This window comes from Rhinatrema bivittatum, chromosome 1 (genome assembly GCF_901001135.1).
Source record: "Rhinatrema bivittatum chromosome 1, aRhiBiv1.1, whole genome shotgun sequence".
Lineage (NCBI taxonomy): Eukaryota > Metazoa > Chordata > Amphibia > Gymnophiona > Rhinatrematidae > Rhinatrema > Rhinatrema bivittatum.
In genome coordinates, this window is record NC_042615.1 from 592377883 (window position 1) to 592394157 (window position 16275).

Here is a 16275-nt window from a genome sequence, read left to right on the forward strand (position 1 = left end):
CCTCCTCCTCACTCACACACACCCAAAACCCAGGCCCTCATCCTCAAACTACTTCCCCACCACCCGGACTCCAATATCAACGTGAAACCTCCTCCGGTGAATCTCTGAAATGTAATAACACTACGTTACTGCAATAGGACTGCTTATTATCACTAACCGTTCTGATCATTATTAGGGGTGGTCCATGTTCTTTAGGTACTGTATATGTCTTTGTTGTATATCACATCTAATTATCTTCCTAAATTATATTTACAGCTAATTTTAGAGCTCTGTGTGGATCTATCCCTGGCTTCACCTTTGACATCCATACAGGAAAAGCTGTTGGTAAGTTCAGAAAGAACTTATTTTGAAATCATCCGTGAAAATTCTGCAATCCTCATGTTTGAAAATTTAGAAAACAATGCCAGAGTGTGGAAGCCTAAAGCTATATGTTGTATTAGAGCAGATAACATTTTCTTATTTTGTTCATTTCATCCCTAAATCAGTTTTCAGTGCTTTGAGCGCTTTTCTAGAGATGAGACAGGTGATGGAGTAACACAGACAGAAGTTGGAATAAAAACTTAAAATTAAGTGATGATGACAGCATGTATCTGAAAATGATTTGCAACTTATAGTGGGCAAGATGTACCAAGGATATTTCTAGTAGATGCAAAGGACCCGATTCATAAACATCTTTTCCCTAAGACACAGAATGGGAGAAAAATCTGAACTAAATCAGGCTCTGAATGGAGAAAGCTCATTACTAATAAGCTAACGTGGTACCAGATGTGCTAACGTACAGAAAAGTAATGAGGGAACTGTACGCCAATCAGGGCTGTTGGAAGGGGTGACTGCTGCCCGGGGCATGAGGGCTGGTGCGCGACAGTGCACCTTGTCTGAGGATGGGGTTCCTGCACTTCATCCTGACAGTGGTGGTGGAAACCCTTTCAATATTTACATGGCCACTAATGTGTGTCCTTGTCCTTGAGAGAGGTACCCTGCCAGCAAGCCTCGTCATTGGAGGGGAACCTCCCTCCCCCAGGCCAACCTCATCTCTGTACAGCTTGGGGTGATGGCCCTTATGCTAATCACTAAGCAGTCAATTCTCATTGAATCTAGACTACAAAGTAAGGATTTAGATGGATAGATCAAAACCTCTGAAAATGCGCTGGGCTAACCTGCTAAACTTAGCCCTCTAAAATTCACTAGGAGACTAACTTTGGCCGGTCAAATGCTGGGTGGGGATGATATTAGGACAAGGGGAGATAGGTGGCTGGTGCTACTTTTTAGTGCTAGTCTCCTAACGGCCAGCTAAATCTAGGCACTGCGATAGCAAATCTTAAATTTGTCCAGTCACCCTCCCTTCAGACTATAATTAAAAAAAAAAACCTCGTGAACAGTCCCCCACACCCTCCAAACTATAATTTATTTTTTTTTAAAACCAATTCCTTATGGCCATTCCCTCCACTCCCTCTATCCCTGCCAGCTGTCAAGTATGGAAAAAAATCCCTATACACCTATTCCCTGCACTCCATCCCTCTCTGCTGACTGTCAGGTTTTTAAATATAATCTCTGCAATGATCTCCTGACTCTCTCCCTGCTTGCCAACTATCACAAAAAAATGTATAGACTATATTTCCCTTAAGTCTATACATTTTAGAATAATAAAAAAAAATATATGTGGTGGGGATACCCTCCTTGTCTCCTTTCTGTCCAAAAAAAGTCAAGGAGTGGGAGTCAGTGAATGGCCTTCTGGACTTTTTTTTTAAGCCTGATTGTTCACAGGTATAGAGGGTGTCTGAAGATAGCTACACGGGAACCTTTTTTTTAAGACTTGACTGTAAGTAATGAGGGAATAGCATGCATACATTAGGAAATCCCAAAGTGCATGCACTGTTTACTCCATCAATTTTTTTAAACTGACTAAACGAGCATGCACTGAGGAAGCCCCTGCTTGCTATCAAAGCTTTTTAATCTAGATAAAAGCCTTTGGAAATTGCCCTCTCCAAACACAACTCAGTGGTTGGCTAAAATAAATATTAATTAAATGAGAAAAATAGAAAAAAAATGGAAGCAATTCCAACAAAAGCCAGACAACTACACAGTAAAAGCACCCTAAAATGTTTTAGAGTTTCTTTTTTGATAGAGTAGGTTCCTTTAATTTTCTTTTTATTCTGTTTTTCTGATTTCATAAATATTTTCTAGCCTTGCTTTATAGGACGCAGCCAAGAAGGCAGTTTTCAAAGGATTTCCATTCGTACATTGGCTATCTGGAAATTGTCCTCCCTGTATGTTGGTAAAAGTGCATGCATGCATTATTCCTTAAGGCACATACTTTTACCGCACTGAAGTAGAGACGTTCCCGGGGAAGACTTAAGTCAGGGATGAAAACTGAACACATAGTTTTGGATTTTCATAACCATTCACATAGTGTTGCTCAGAAAAGCAGGCATTAATCTCTGCAGATTACTTTTCCTTTAGATGGTTTTCTTAGTGAGAGTATTCACTCACTTTCACTTTGAACATTCATACAAAGTCCGTGAATAAAAAGCCCACAAGAACTTTGCAGCTATGCTGGTAGCTTGAGAATGGCCCCCTTAACATGCTCCCAGCTAATTAGATACACACGTGGTTTTTGAAAAGTAAAAACAAACTTAGGAAGCTAAATATATCTGAGAAAAGTTTGGGGAGATAGTTAATTAAGAAATTCTTTTTGTCAGGATGTTTGTTTTGACAGGCTATATTGCATAAGTATTAGTGGCAGTCTGCCGATTGTGCGTCTTGACAGTTTTTCGTCTACAAGAGGGCCTGAATTAGCCGTTACGCATGGGCGACATCATCCAATGGCGCTGACATGGATCCAGTTCTCAGAGCTCAGTAAAATGTACCGAGCATGCATGAGAGTTCCTACATGCGCTGCCTCGTGAGCCCCTCAGTCTTTTTTCATCCAAGCTACTGCACGGACCTGTTCCAATCTCTCTCGCAAGAATTTTTCAGCTTTTTGGCCTAATGTCTGTTGCTGCATCATTGCTCTTCATTTTTTTTGCTGCTGCCTCAGCAGCCCCCACAAAGAACTTTAAGTTCTTAAAAGAAAAATTAAAAAGATGAAAAGTGAAAGAACAATTTGAGATGAGTTCAGAAACGTTCATGGCTCGTGCTCTGCAGTTGCAAGACCTGTATCTATGAATTCTGGATGTCTCTCATGAACATAAGACTTGCCATACTAGGTCAGACCAAAGGTCCATCAATCCCAGCATCCTGTTTCCAACAGTGCCCAAGCCAGGTCACAAGTACCTGGCAGGATCCCAAGGGGTAGATGGATTTCAAGCTGCTTATCCCATGAATAGGCAGTGGATTTCTGCCACTCTACCTTAATAATGGTTTATGGACTTTTCTTCCAGGAACTTGTCCAAACCTTTTTTAAATGCAGCTCCACTAATAGCTTTCTCTACATCCTCCATCAATGAATTCCAGAGCTTAATGCATTGAGTAGAAAAATATTTTCTCTTATTAGTTTTAAATATATTGCTTAGCAACTTCAATGTGTGTCCCCTGGTCTTTGTACCTTTTGAAAGAGTAAACTGATTAATGTTTACTCATTCCATTCCACTCATTATTTTATAGACCTCTATATTATCACCTCTCTGTGATCTCTTCTCCAAGCTGAAGAGTCCTAAATTCTTTAGCCTTTAAATTCAACTTTAAGTGCATCACTTTGCACTTGTCCACATTAAATTTAATTTGCCTTTTGTATATGACTTAAAATATCATGTATATCAAGTGATATAGCTCTAATGTATGGTATACAATGTTTAACACTACCACAGCTTGATGCATATCCCAGAAGTTTGTATCTAAGACAAGGGAAGGTAAAGTGACCTGACCAAGGTCAGCAGGAGCAGCAGTGGGACTTGAATGCTGGTTTTCCTGGTTTGTAGCCTGCTGCTATAACCACTAGGCTATTCCTCCACTAAAATAGGTTTGTAGCTGTGCCAGCAGGTTGAAGAACTTGATAAGGGTTGTACTTGATAAAGCGAACATTAGGAAGGCAACAGTTTGTCTTTTTGGATATGCTCATGGATACTTGAAGGCTCTAATGAGAAGTTAACTCATGACCCCTGGTTTACAAGACCAATGCTCCCAACACTGAGCTACAGAGCCTGGCATGCTATATGTTTCCATTACTTAAGCCAGGATCCTGACTTCTCTAACTTCCACAGCTTTGGTGGGATGTCCCCCAGGTCATGAGTCTGGGCAGTGGAACTGCTCTATGTCTAGGAATGAGGCATTGCTGGACTCTTGACACAGGAAGTCAAAATGGGAATCTTCCCCATCCTGATCCTGCAAGCACAGGAAGACTCCCCTCCCTTATGCTGGATTTCCGGATCTGCTGTAAATCAGGGTTAAGTATTTTACTCAATCCTATGGCACCAGATAAGGCACTGAGAAGAGCACCCAAACAATATGAAGGACCCCTTTCTGGGCTATCCTCCTCAGAGCCAAAAGAAAATTCAACACCATTGGCACAGGGTTCCGCCGGAGTGGGCCTCCCCCTTCAATGCCAAGTTGGGACAGAGCCCCCATCTGCACAGGTCCCACTGTCCTTCATGACACAAAAATTCCCCTGGCACTGAGCCATTTGTTGTATCTGGTCTTTGGGCTGACCAGGGTACCATCCTTGTCCTTGGCACAAAGTGCACTCTCTGAGGCACAGTTGACCTGCTCGGCATGGCATACCAAGGCACCACCAGTACTACTGGAGTACTTTGGCGCATAAGTCCTGGAGTTCGACTGCTGCAACTAAGGTGTGGCAGAAGTCACATCCAGTGCCGTGTGATGGGAAGTGTCAACACCATCAATGTGTAGTGCTTCGAAGCCAGCTGCTACCATCGTAGCAGCTATGGCACAAAGTTCCTCCAAATCTGTACAGATAGCTCTTAGTGATGATGAATCAATATGTGTCCTGAAAAGGATCTCTCTCCTCCAACCCCAGCACAAAAGGTGCCCCAGGCTATGGGAGGCCCAGCTGTCAAATCTAGTGAAGAATTTGTTTAGCCTTCTTCAGCCCTGGAGGCTAGAGAGGGAAATTAGAACCACTCCTGTCCAAAATAGAAAACATTTTCCCACAAAATGTGACTGCTCTAAGTCCCACAACATGCAGACCTCTCTTTATGAGCTCCTGGAGTTGGGAGTAAGTGTTGGGGAGGTGGACCCTTGGCCCGAGGTGGTGTTGGCACCACAGGTGGGGAAAACCCCCAAGGGTCCCCACCTTCGGGAAGCGAGGCCAAACAGGAAGCAGAAGCCAACTGGAGCTTCACCAATACCAGCCCCAAGTCAGCAGAGCTGAAGACGAGGCCGGGTTCCAAAGTCCAGACAGACTAAAGCAGGCAGCACGGTTAGGAACAAGGTTAAGTCCGGACTGCAAGTCAGGCAGAAGCCTAAGACAAGGCCAAGTCCAAGCTAGGGTCAGGGCAGGCGCTGGAGACAAGGTCAGGTTCAAGCAAGGGTCAAAGCCAGAGAGATCCGTCCGAAGGGTAGAAAGCATAGGAAGTTGGAACAGGTACTGGAGCAGGAACAGGTACTGGAACAGAAATTGGAACAAACAGCATGAAGGGCAGAAGGCACAGGAAGCTGGAATAGGTACTGGGGCAGGAACAGGTACTTGAACAAGAACTGGAACAAACAGCAACAAAGCACACGACAGAAAGCATGGAGACCTGTTGCAAGGCGAAGTCTGAATGGTAGGGACCACCTTATATACGGAGGCTGAATGACATTATCATCCGGAGCTGCAGGAGGCTTTCCCGCTGCGGTCCCTTTAAAGCCAGGAAAGGTGCATGCCTAAGACAGGCCAAAAACTAAGAGGTGGCGGCATCTCCCCGCGATGCACGTGGGGAGATCAGGCCGGGACCGGAGGAGACCGCAGCAATACTGGAGGGGCTTGGGAGTACAGGCAGAACACGAGCATGTAGGCGGCTGCCTACCGCTGCCAGAGAAGATGGGCAGGCCCAGGACCCGGGCTTTGGGGGTGAGTGAAGCTGGCTGCGGGCCTGCCACGGCCGGGAAACACAACAGTAAATCCTTACCATAAGGTGATGGATTCTCTTCATCTAGGGGAATCCACTCTTGAATCAGAAAGTGTTGAAGTGGACTTTGTTCATTCTGAATTATTGCCAGATATTTCCCCCTCTGACTGGTAGAAGTCTCTTTCTTGGTCATTTGTGCATACCTTCCCGTTCCACTACTGTGAACAGCATGTCCCGGAGAGACAGTAACTTTGGACAAAACAGTTCTGCATAGTCTGTTAACCCAGTAGACCATTCTCCACTTGGTTGTGCCAGGTTGTTTTACTAAGTGCTTCCAGTTACAACTTTCATCTTGAGACTTCCCACACATAATAGCTAACTAATCTTGTTTGTCAATGGAGAAAGCAAGTTTGCTTTCTGTAAACAGTAGTATGAATTAGCCATTCTTATTACCTGCCCTCCTCCCTGGAGAGTTGACTACCTTGCAAAAATTTGAGCTCTGAAAGAGACTGAGGGGCTCCTGAGGCAGCATTTGCACAAGGGAACTCCCACTTATGCTCAGTAAAGATCTACTAAGTTTTGAGAGCTAGATCCTTGTCGGTGTTGTTGGATGACATCACCCATGTGTAATGGTTAATTCGTTCTGCTGTCTCTTGAGAACCCTGTTTACAAGTAAGCAAACTTGCTTTGTAATTAATAATTGTTTAGCGTTCAGTCTTCTTCCTTTTTTACTTTAATTTTATTAGACAGCCCCCCTGCTGCTTTCATTGTTGGATAGTTTCATAGTTAAGGCACGTTAACAGCTTTGTATGTCTCCAGCTTGGTTTAGTTTCTCTTCAGAATGCATTTTTTTCCCTTTCTATCATATATTTCCATTTGCTGCAATTGTTATGATTTAATAATGTCATGTTCTTGAGGTTTTATTAACCTTCCTTGTACTTCTTTTTCTTTCGGTGATTGGTTGAGATTTCCATTTCTTGTAAGCTGTGTATGGTGTTTATAGTTAGGTCCCATCATTTGTTTTCCGTTCCCCCCAACCCCCATCTTGTACTTATCCAAGAATGTCACACATGATACAGCACTTCTGCTGAATTTGTTCCTTTCATCCTGCAAGGTCATACGGATATAGGCAGCCAAATGTTCCGGCAACAGCCTCACTAGTTTTGTTAGCGATTTGGATTATTATAAAACTTGATAAGACATGGGACAGGAGCAGGATGCTGGACTATGTATTGAACTTGCATGCTCATCTACCTAGGATTGAAAAGAACCAAAGAAGAAACAAACAAAAACTGACTTTTATAAGGAGCGATGTCCTACAAGCGGTTAATCTATGGCTGGCAGCTGGGATATATCTTGATTGTGTGGCGGTTGATCTTCTATGGCTGGGCAGACTAGATGGACCAATTGGTCTTTATCTTCTATCATCTACTATGGGTTGATATGGCTGACATTAAAGTTTTGCCTGGCTAACTTTGAGAATTAGCCAGACAAATCTTGCAGAAATTCACACACACACACACCCAACCAGGCAAATTTTCTCTGGGAAAATTGTAGCCCACGCAAAACTTAGCCAGGCAAAAAGAGACAGTACTAAGGATATTCCCAGAGTGTGGTTAAACTTTATCGACATATGGTCACCTGAATAAGTTACTGTCCAAGGTGCTAATCATAGCTGGGTTTAAAATGGGTTTAGACAACTTCCTGGAAGAAAGGTTATTAAACCATTCTTAGCCATGTAGACTTGGGAAAGTTTCTGCTTATCCTTGGATATGAGTAAGAAGGATTGGATGCATTCTTTGGAATCCTGCTGAGTATTTGTGACCTGGATTGGCCACTGTTGGAGAGAGGGTGCTGGGCTTGATGGACCTTTGGTGTGATCCAGCATGGTATTTCTTATATACTATATAGCCCTTTCATCAAATAATCTGGTGATAAAGCTGAAAGCCCTCTTTTTAATTTTTCTCATTCACAGAAGGGTTGTTCTTTGCCTTTAGTACCTCTGTTTCCCATGCAGAATCTCAATTGTCTTCCTTCTGTATTTTGTATTAACTTGTGTGCTGTCTCTTTGGGGTTTCTCACAATCCTTGTTCCGTAGACTCTCCAACAAATACATCTTACCATGGAACTGTATTTGAATGTTGAGCAAAATTAATTGCCTGCAACACTTGTTATAAAGTTCTCACCTGCAATTCAATAATCCTTCTTTATTTTCACTTTCTTTTCTCCAAAACTGACAGTGCTGAACATGTCATGGCATCTGTTGTACAAATTTCCTATGTGATTTCTTTCTGAACTTTTATTAATATGTCACTACATTACCCCTCCCCCCCACTACATGCACTCATCTTATTGCCTTTTTTATAACCATCAACTTTGCTTTAGATTCTGTTACCAGTGTTACATGCTTAATATTTTTCCAGAACCTTTGCATGTTCTATTCTATTTTAAGTTTTCCTAGGACCTAGAACAGCTAATTACACTTACCTAGATAATCTACTATTAGCTTTTCTTTAGGGAGAAAAATAGCATGGGTACTATTTTACCCTCTCTAGTCGCCTGCTACAAAGTACATGAACGCTTTTAGCATGCGTTCTTTATGCTAGCAGGGTTGTTTCTCTTTGAAAATTTGCTTAAAGTATGTGCTAGAAGCTCCCATATTTTTGCAACCAGACAGGCTGTTTGCAAATTGCCCCCCCCCCCCCAAAAAAAATGTAGGCTGCAATTTTAGAGTCCTGTCATTTCTACTAATATCCTCTAGATTAATCCTTGATAGCAGTCATGTGCCCTTGATGAGTAATTCTCTCCCTATTGAAAATATTGAATGTGTTCTGTATTACACTGAGGAGGTTCTGTACTACATGTTTACCAATACATAAAAAAGAACAGCCCTGAAAGATTTCTGGAAACAGAAGTTATGTCATTATTAAGGCAGCAGCTTTGTAAATATTCTGAAGGTGGATATTTTATTAAATGTATTCCTTCATGACAGAATTCTGAATCTGCAAAAGATTTTTATATAACTCTTTATTTAACCATTTTCAAGCATACAAAACTCAGCAATCAGAAATAGTAACAATAGACCAGAAACACATCAGGCATATTACAAATCTAAATATGATAGAGCACCGTACAAGTCCAGATGACCAGATATAGCAAGAACCTTTCCACCCATGTAAGCCCTCAGGAACTTAGTCAATACCGTAATGGTCGAGGTATAGGCCCCATATCTGATGAAACTTGAAACCTTTGTTAAGCAGCTCAAACGTTAATCTTTCAATATCCATTATATTTTGTACCTGGGTCTCCCAGTACCCCAGATCTGGATTGGATTTCCAGGACTGCAAAAGATTTTGATTTCCTTTTTCTTCACCCTTAAGATTGTTAACTGCTACCATAGTAGTGCATTGTTGAATAGTGGGAATTATTGCCAGATCCTGGGAAGGGCCACCTCCCTAGAAGTCTACATGGTACATTTATGGAAGTCTTAACTAATGTGTGTTAACTTTCAGATATCGATGAATGTAGAGAGATTCCTGGAATCTGTGCAAACGGCGTCTGCATTAACCAGATTGGCAGCTTCCGCTGCGAGTGCCCTACAGGATTCAGCTACAATGATTTGCTTCTGGTTTGCGAAGGTGATTTCAGTTATAACTCTCTTCCATTTTTACACTGCTTAGAGAAATCATTGACAGTATGAATCCAATTATTTTGCACCAGTGAAAGCATTTCTTCCTCATATTTGATCACTGAGTAATTCTACCTTTTGAAATCATATCAATACTGTGAAACCCCCTCTCACAAGAGATGGAGGTTTGAGCGTACTACCATTTAGGTGAACTGTAGCAGAGAAAAAAAAAATAAAAGACGACAATGCAGCTATTTAACTTGAGCTGCCAGCCCAGGAAATTGAAAAGATCATCAGACCCCTTACTTTGAAGGTACTTAAATGACCATTGAATAGATGAGTCACTGATTCAGGTAGGGGATTTGCATGTCACAATCTCCTGAACTTCTGCTGGTAATTTTGTAGGAAATATCACTAAAAAATCAGAGGATTCAAACTCCTAAATTACAGAATTATGTCTAGGAAAGGGATTTATAAGAGAAATTTACTCCATCTGGGATCCAGCATCGCAGTCCAGTTCCAACGTCTAGGCCAGGCCTGGGCCCAGGTCCAATGCTAGGATAATAAACATAAGGAATACCAAGGAAATCCAGTGATGAAAGAGTGACAAGTAAAATGTTAAGGTCAATAGTTTCAAAAGCTGCTGAGAAGATTAAATGAATAAAGATAATTCATGAAAATCACTAGAGATGTGAATCAGGTGCCAGAATCGGTTCCAGTTTTGGGATCGTGGACCCACGGGAAATTCCGTTTCCCACGGTCCGGACGGTTTTTGTTTTCGGCTGTCCCGAGCCGGAAAAAAAAACCCCACTCTGACCCTTTAAATCTAATTATTTAGAATCGCCCACCCTCCCGACCCCCCCCAAACTTTCCTAAAGTACCTGGTGGTCCAGCGGGGGTCCCGGGAGCAATCTCCCACTCTCGGGCCATCGGCTGCCAGTAAACAAAATGGCACCGTGACCCTTTGCCATTACCATGTGACAGAGGCCATTGGTGCCATTGGCCGGCCCCTGTCACATGGTAGGAGCAATGGACGGCCGGTGCCATCTTAAAAAATGGTGCGGGCCATCCATTGCTCCTACCATGTGATAGGGGCCGACCAATGGCACCGATAGCCCCTGTCACATGGTAAGGGCCATCGGCGCCATTTTGATTAGTGGCAGCCGATAGCCCGAGAGTGGGAAATCGCTCCCAGGACCCCCGCTGGACCACCAGGTACTTTAGGAAAGTTTTGGGGGGGTTGGAAGGGTGGGGGATTGTAAATAGTTAGATATAAAGGGTCGGGGTGGGTTTGGGGTTTTTTTTTTCTGTGTACCCTTTCTTCCAAAACGATAAGAAAATCACACAAAAATTTAGTAGGGTTTTCCTATCGTTTTCGGGGACCCCCAATATTTGACGGATTAGAAAATATCATATGATATTTTCATCCGTCAAAAAAACGATGCACATCCCTAAAAATCACTGGCCTCTTGTATATAAAACAAGCGTATTTGAAGGTTATATGTCCATTGTGATGGGATTTGATGAAAAATGCTTTAGTAGTTGAAGCAGCAGTACTAGACAGATTTCTTAGAATATTAACTTGTCTGTTTCTTGGTTACCTCCTGCTGGAATATATGTTTGCCATCTGTGTACATCTAAAGCATGTGAAACTTGAATTAAACACGTGCAGTACACATTCATAACTGTAGGGATTTTTTTTCCTTTTTGGTGGTGGTCCTAGGTTCATTTCTTTCTCCTAATAAATTTTATTTTTGCTTTCTATGCTGTCTTGCAGTAAACCCTGTGACCCTTTTTTCACCTCAATCCCCCCTCCTTTTAGGAAACCTCTTTCTATTATTGTATGTGGAGTGCGGGCAAGGTTTTCTCCTAGTGGTGGCCCTAGGCACCGAGGACGCTCCGAAATCGGAGCAGCCTCGGAGGGAACGTTCCTTCCACCCCCCCGCACCTTCTCCTCCCTTCCCCTACTAACCCACCCTCCCGGCCCTATCTAAACCTTCCCCCTACCTTTGTTGGGAAAGTTACGCCTGCTTCGAGCAGGCGTAACTTTCGTGATAGAGGTAGGGGGTTTGTAGGAAATATCACTAAAAAATCAGAGGATTTTTTAGTGATATTAGATAGGGCCGGGGGGGGGGGGGTAGGTAGGGGAAGGGAGGGGGAGTTAGGTAGGGGAAGGGAGGGGGAAGGTGGGGGGAGGGCGGAGGGAACAGAGGCAGGCTGCGTGGCTTGGCGCGCGCAGGCTGCCGATTTTGGGCAGCCTTGTGCGCGTCGACCTCGGATTTCAATAGATACACGCGGCTACGCGCGTATCTATTGAAATCCCGCGTTATTCTTGTTCGCGCCTGGTGCGCGAACAAAAGTACGCGTGTGCGCAGATTTATAAAAGCTACCCCTATGCTCGTAACCCTTTTAAAATCCGGCCCGCTGTGTTTATGCCTTTCTTCAGGAGGTTCTGATGAAAATCAACACAACAGCGCCTGATTTAAAATAATGGGTGTAGCTAAGTAAGAGAAGCTTGCAAAAGTTTTAAACATTTTTGTCTCCTCAGAAATGATATACCACTTTGAAAAAATGAGGAGTCTTAATAGTTTTGTTGCTGTAAATTGTAGCTTAAATATTTTAAAACAATTTTAGCCCATCGGGCTGTAGCAGTGCCAGTTCATCCCCCTAATGTAATTCCCCGTGCCCCCTGCTACAAACATTCTACCATTGACTACAGAGACTTTCTTGTGCTTGTGAGGTGCTCAGCACTTCAACTAGAATTCCTTACATTTTAGACATCGATGAGTGTGGCAATGGAGAATATCTTTGCCAGAGAAACGCAGACTGCATCAACAGCCCTGGCAGCTACCGCTGCGAATGTTCGGCAGGCTTCAAGCTCTCACCCAATGGAGCCTGTGTTGGTAAGAGACCACCTGTTTTCTCATCTCATGTCTTCCATGTATATTTTATGCCTTTGTAGCAGAGGGGTAGACAAAATGTCATGTTTATTAATTGTGTATTAGATTTTATATCTCTTAGGCCATTCTCAGACTATCAAATATAACTCAGTATTCAGAAATTAAGAAGTCAATATTCAGTAAACTCTATCTACATGAGGTGTGCCTCTTTTGGATTTGATTTCCATTGTATGTAGAGGTGTTTTATTTTTCCTTGGATGATTACTGGACCTTTATTATAGTTCAGAGGCTGAACAGAGCAGTGCTATAGTTTATTTATGAACTGTATTTCATTTGATTATTTTTTCTGTATGCTTGCTGTTTTTTTCTCATTTATTCTTGAAGTGTAATATTAACCTATAATAAATAATTTTAAATATATATTCAATAAGCTGACAAGTGGGAAAGTTATGCGCATAACTTTCAAATTTTCAGCGGGACTTAGGCAGATAAATCTGCTGCAGAGAGGTCGATATTCAGAAAAGGGGTCCTGCTTACTTTGGAAATTAACCAGACAAATCTTCAGGGTTGAAATTTCCCCCCCCTGTTCAGCGGGTACATTTTGTGCGCACAGAGGCAGGGCTGGAGGTGTGCTCGAGGTACAGTTAAACTTTCTGCACTCAGCATGGGTCATTCAGCACTAGCTGGATAAAGTTGCGCATGTAACTTCTTCCGGAAATATTCAGCAGCAGAATTGTGTGCACACGTCCCGCTGAACATTCAGGTAAAATTGCATGCATAACTTTATATGACTAACTTTCCTGCTCACCGGCTTATTGAGTATTGACCTCTCAATATATTGTGGATGAAGTTATGTGCATACCTTTATCCGGCTAACTTTGGGGCAGCTAGTTTTCCAAAGAGACTTATGCATATAACTTTATCTGGCCAGCACAGAATATCAGCATGAAGCACATAAGAGTTTAAGTGTGCCTCGGAAACGTGTCCCGCCTCTTTTTATGCAGTTTTGATTTCTGTGCACAACTAGGTCACACATGCAAAATGTACACACTGAGCATGGGTGGAAGCTTCAACCCATAAGATTTGTCTTTAGTCATACAACTCTTTCTAATATTGACCTAAAAAAAAAAAAATCTTTGGATGTCAGGGTTGCCAACTGGCTATATTCCTTTCAGGACTGTTTGATCAAGTCCTGGCTTTACCCCATTGCATGCAGGGACTTGTAGTTCAGATTCCCTTAAGAAATGTAGGGCTACTGGTTCGTGAATGCACTGAGACTAAACCAGGACTGGATCAACCTGTCCTGAAACAGTGGAGTCAGTTGGCAACCCTACTGAATGTTCCAACAAGAAGTTTTCTTAAGGAGGCTATGCACTATCAAATTCCCCACATATACTGAGATAAGTTTAAAATGTTTGGAAGAGGGATTTTAAACTACAGGATCATTTTGCTCTTATTATGATATGTCATAGTGCAGTACAGTATAGTTGGTGATATTACCCTCTGCTAATAACGCAATATCTAAAAACACACCATATTCTTTTTTCATTACGAAATCATTTTGCAGACTAGGGTAGAGTTCACACTCAAAAATATGACAAATGGCAACTAGTTTTGTTTAATGTCCCCATACTATATGCCTACCTAATCTTTCCAACATCTGACTTTTCAGGAGACTTTTTTTTTTTACTAGCATTTTCCTCCTCCTCGTTTGGGCTTCCAGCTGGATCAAACCAGCTGCATGAGTTTTCACATGTAACTACTCTAGGGGGTGAGATTTTACCCTGTTTTTATATCCATCACCATCAGAGCAACCTTCCGCAGCCAGGGGGGCCACAAACCCCAGCTTCCCCAGCACCCAGATAATGTTAATCCTAAATCTGACCACTAGGTGTCACTGTTAAGCAATGGCTGAGACTCCTCTACTCTCGGGGCTGTGAATATTGCCTCCCCATTATACCAAGGATAGAAGAAGCCAGTCCTGGGAACCTAAGCCAATTCTTCTGCATGTTAGTACATAGCATTTGCTACTGAACCACCTGGCTAGCCCCCCTCAGGATACTTTTAATAGAAGAGCCTGCCAGCCCTTCTTGTCTTTAATAATTAGCAGATTTTACAAAGTAACTTAAGAGGAAAGAAGTATAGGTGATTGGAAAAGGAAAATCAGTGACCATGTGTTGTTCATGTTTGTTTTAGATCGCAATGAGTGTCAGGAAATTCCTAATGTTTGCAGTCATGGCTTATGTGTGGACACACAAGGAAGTTACCAGTGCATCTGCTATAATGGTTTCAAGGCATCTCTAGACCAGACCATGTGTATGGGTAAGCAAAGGAAGTGCTTTGTCTTGTATACATGATGTCCAGAAAATGCTGATCCTTCCTTCATTAATTATTCACAGGAATCAACTAAAACAGCTTTTTATTATTAACTACTACATTTTATAGTCACTTCTAGAGATTAGCTTTGTTTTATATAGAAGTTAGCATTATGAATATCATCTGACCTGAAACTGTTGAGAAACAATGAAAATGTTATCAAGACAATTGTCAACATGTAAGTTCCACATATGCTACAGTTATAATATTTTGAAATTGCATACCATGGCCAATTTATAGACTTATTAATAGTTTGTTTTTTTTTAATTTGTTAAACTTATAACTAAAGAGACAGAATTTGCTTAAGGCCTAAATTAGAATTTGATATATACTTGAAATCTATATAGAGAGATATCAATTAGATTAAATCAACATTTATCTGATGTCCCGATTTCCGTCATGAGCTCAAAACATGTTACAATAAATCAATAGATGTACACTGAGGAAGTCAACATCAAGAAAGGCCTGGATAGGGTAAACTGGAAATAAATAAGAGTGGAGTGGATTAATAGAGTAGTTGGACAAAGTAGGAAAGCAGCCGATAGTAACATTCAGTAGAGCAGTAATTGCCAAGATGAAGACGGTAAGAGATAATTTTCAAAGAAGATATACGAGTAAAAGTAGTGGGATCGATATTCAGATACCGAGTGGCTAGTTAAGTTATCTGGATACACCCAATTTTAGATCTGCCCTACAGCACAGCAAGAGTTAGCCAGCTAACTTTGCTTCTCCTAGAAATGCCTATTGCTCACCCCTGGAACTGCCCCGACTTAACCAGCTAGAATGTAGCCTAGTAAGAGTTTTAAAATCTCACTTTGGCCATTTAGATGGATAACTTTTCTTACTGATCCCCAGTATGTATTGCAGCAATTTTCAAAAGCCCATTTACGCATGTAAAACCTCTTGACAATTCAGCCCGATGAAGTGAATTTTCAAAGGCATTATGAGGTAGATTTTTAAAACCCAGCACGTACATCGATTGGGGGATGCGCACACAAGTTGGGCTTGCACACATGGACCAAATTTTAAACGTCACCCAGATGTGCGCATATCTTCCACAGTGCGCATATCTCACTCAGTTTCAAAAAGGGGTGTGGTCTGGGTGAGGCTTGGGCATTTAGGGGCATGGCCAAGAGATGGGTACGTAAATACCTAAGCACCCTGATGCACGCCATGTAACTTTACTTTTGCTGTGGAGGCTGTGTAACTGTAAACAACAATAAAAAAAACAGCCGTTTCAGAATTGTTTAAAGAGTCTGGGGTAACTGGAGGGAGTGGAGGCTTTTAAACCAGGGGGAGTTGGGGGACCTAACTCTATACTGAGTGAACTAGTGGACAAACTTTGAAACTGGTCATTGCATGGGCA

At 42.1% G+C, this 16275-nt stretch overlaps 1 protein-coding gene across 1 annotated transcript in view; it reads left to right on the forward strand.

Moving 5' to 3' along the window:
- Window positions 1–16275, forward strand: part of FBN2 (fibrillin 2) — a 596571-nt gene that overhangs the window by 466430 nt on the left and 113866 nt on the right. Inside the window, exons 42-45 of the mRNA XM_029619106.1 lie at window positions 256–324; window positions 9518–9643; window positions 12411–12536; window positions 14730–14855. Coding sequence (XP_029474966.1) covers window positions 256–324; window positions 9518–9643; window positions 12411–12536; window positions 14730–14855 — 447 coding nt within the window. The remainder of the gene's footprint in view (window positions 1–255; window positions 325–9517; window positions 9644–12410; window positions 12537–14729; window positions 14856–16275) is intronic.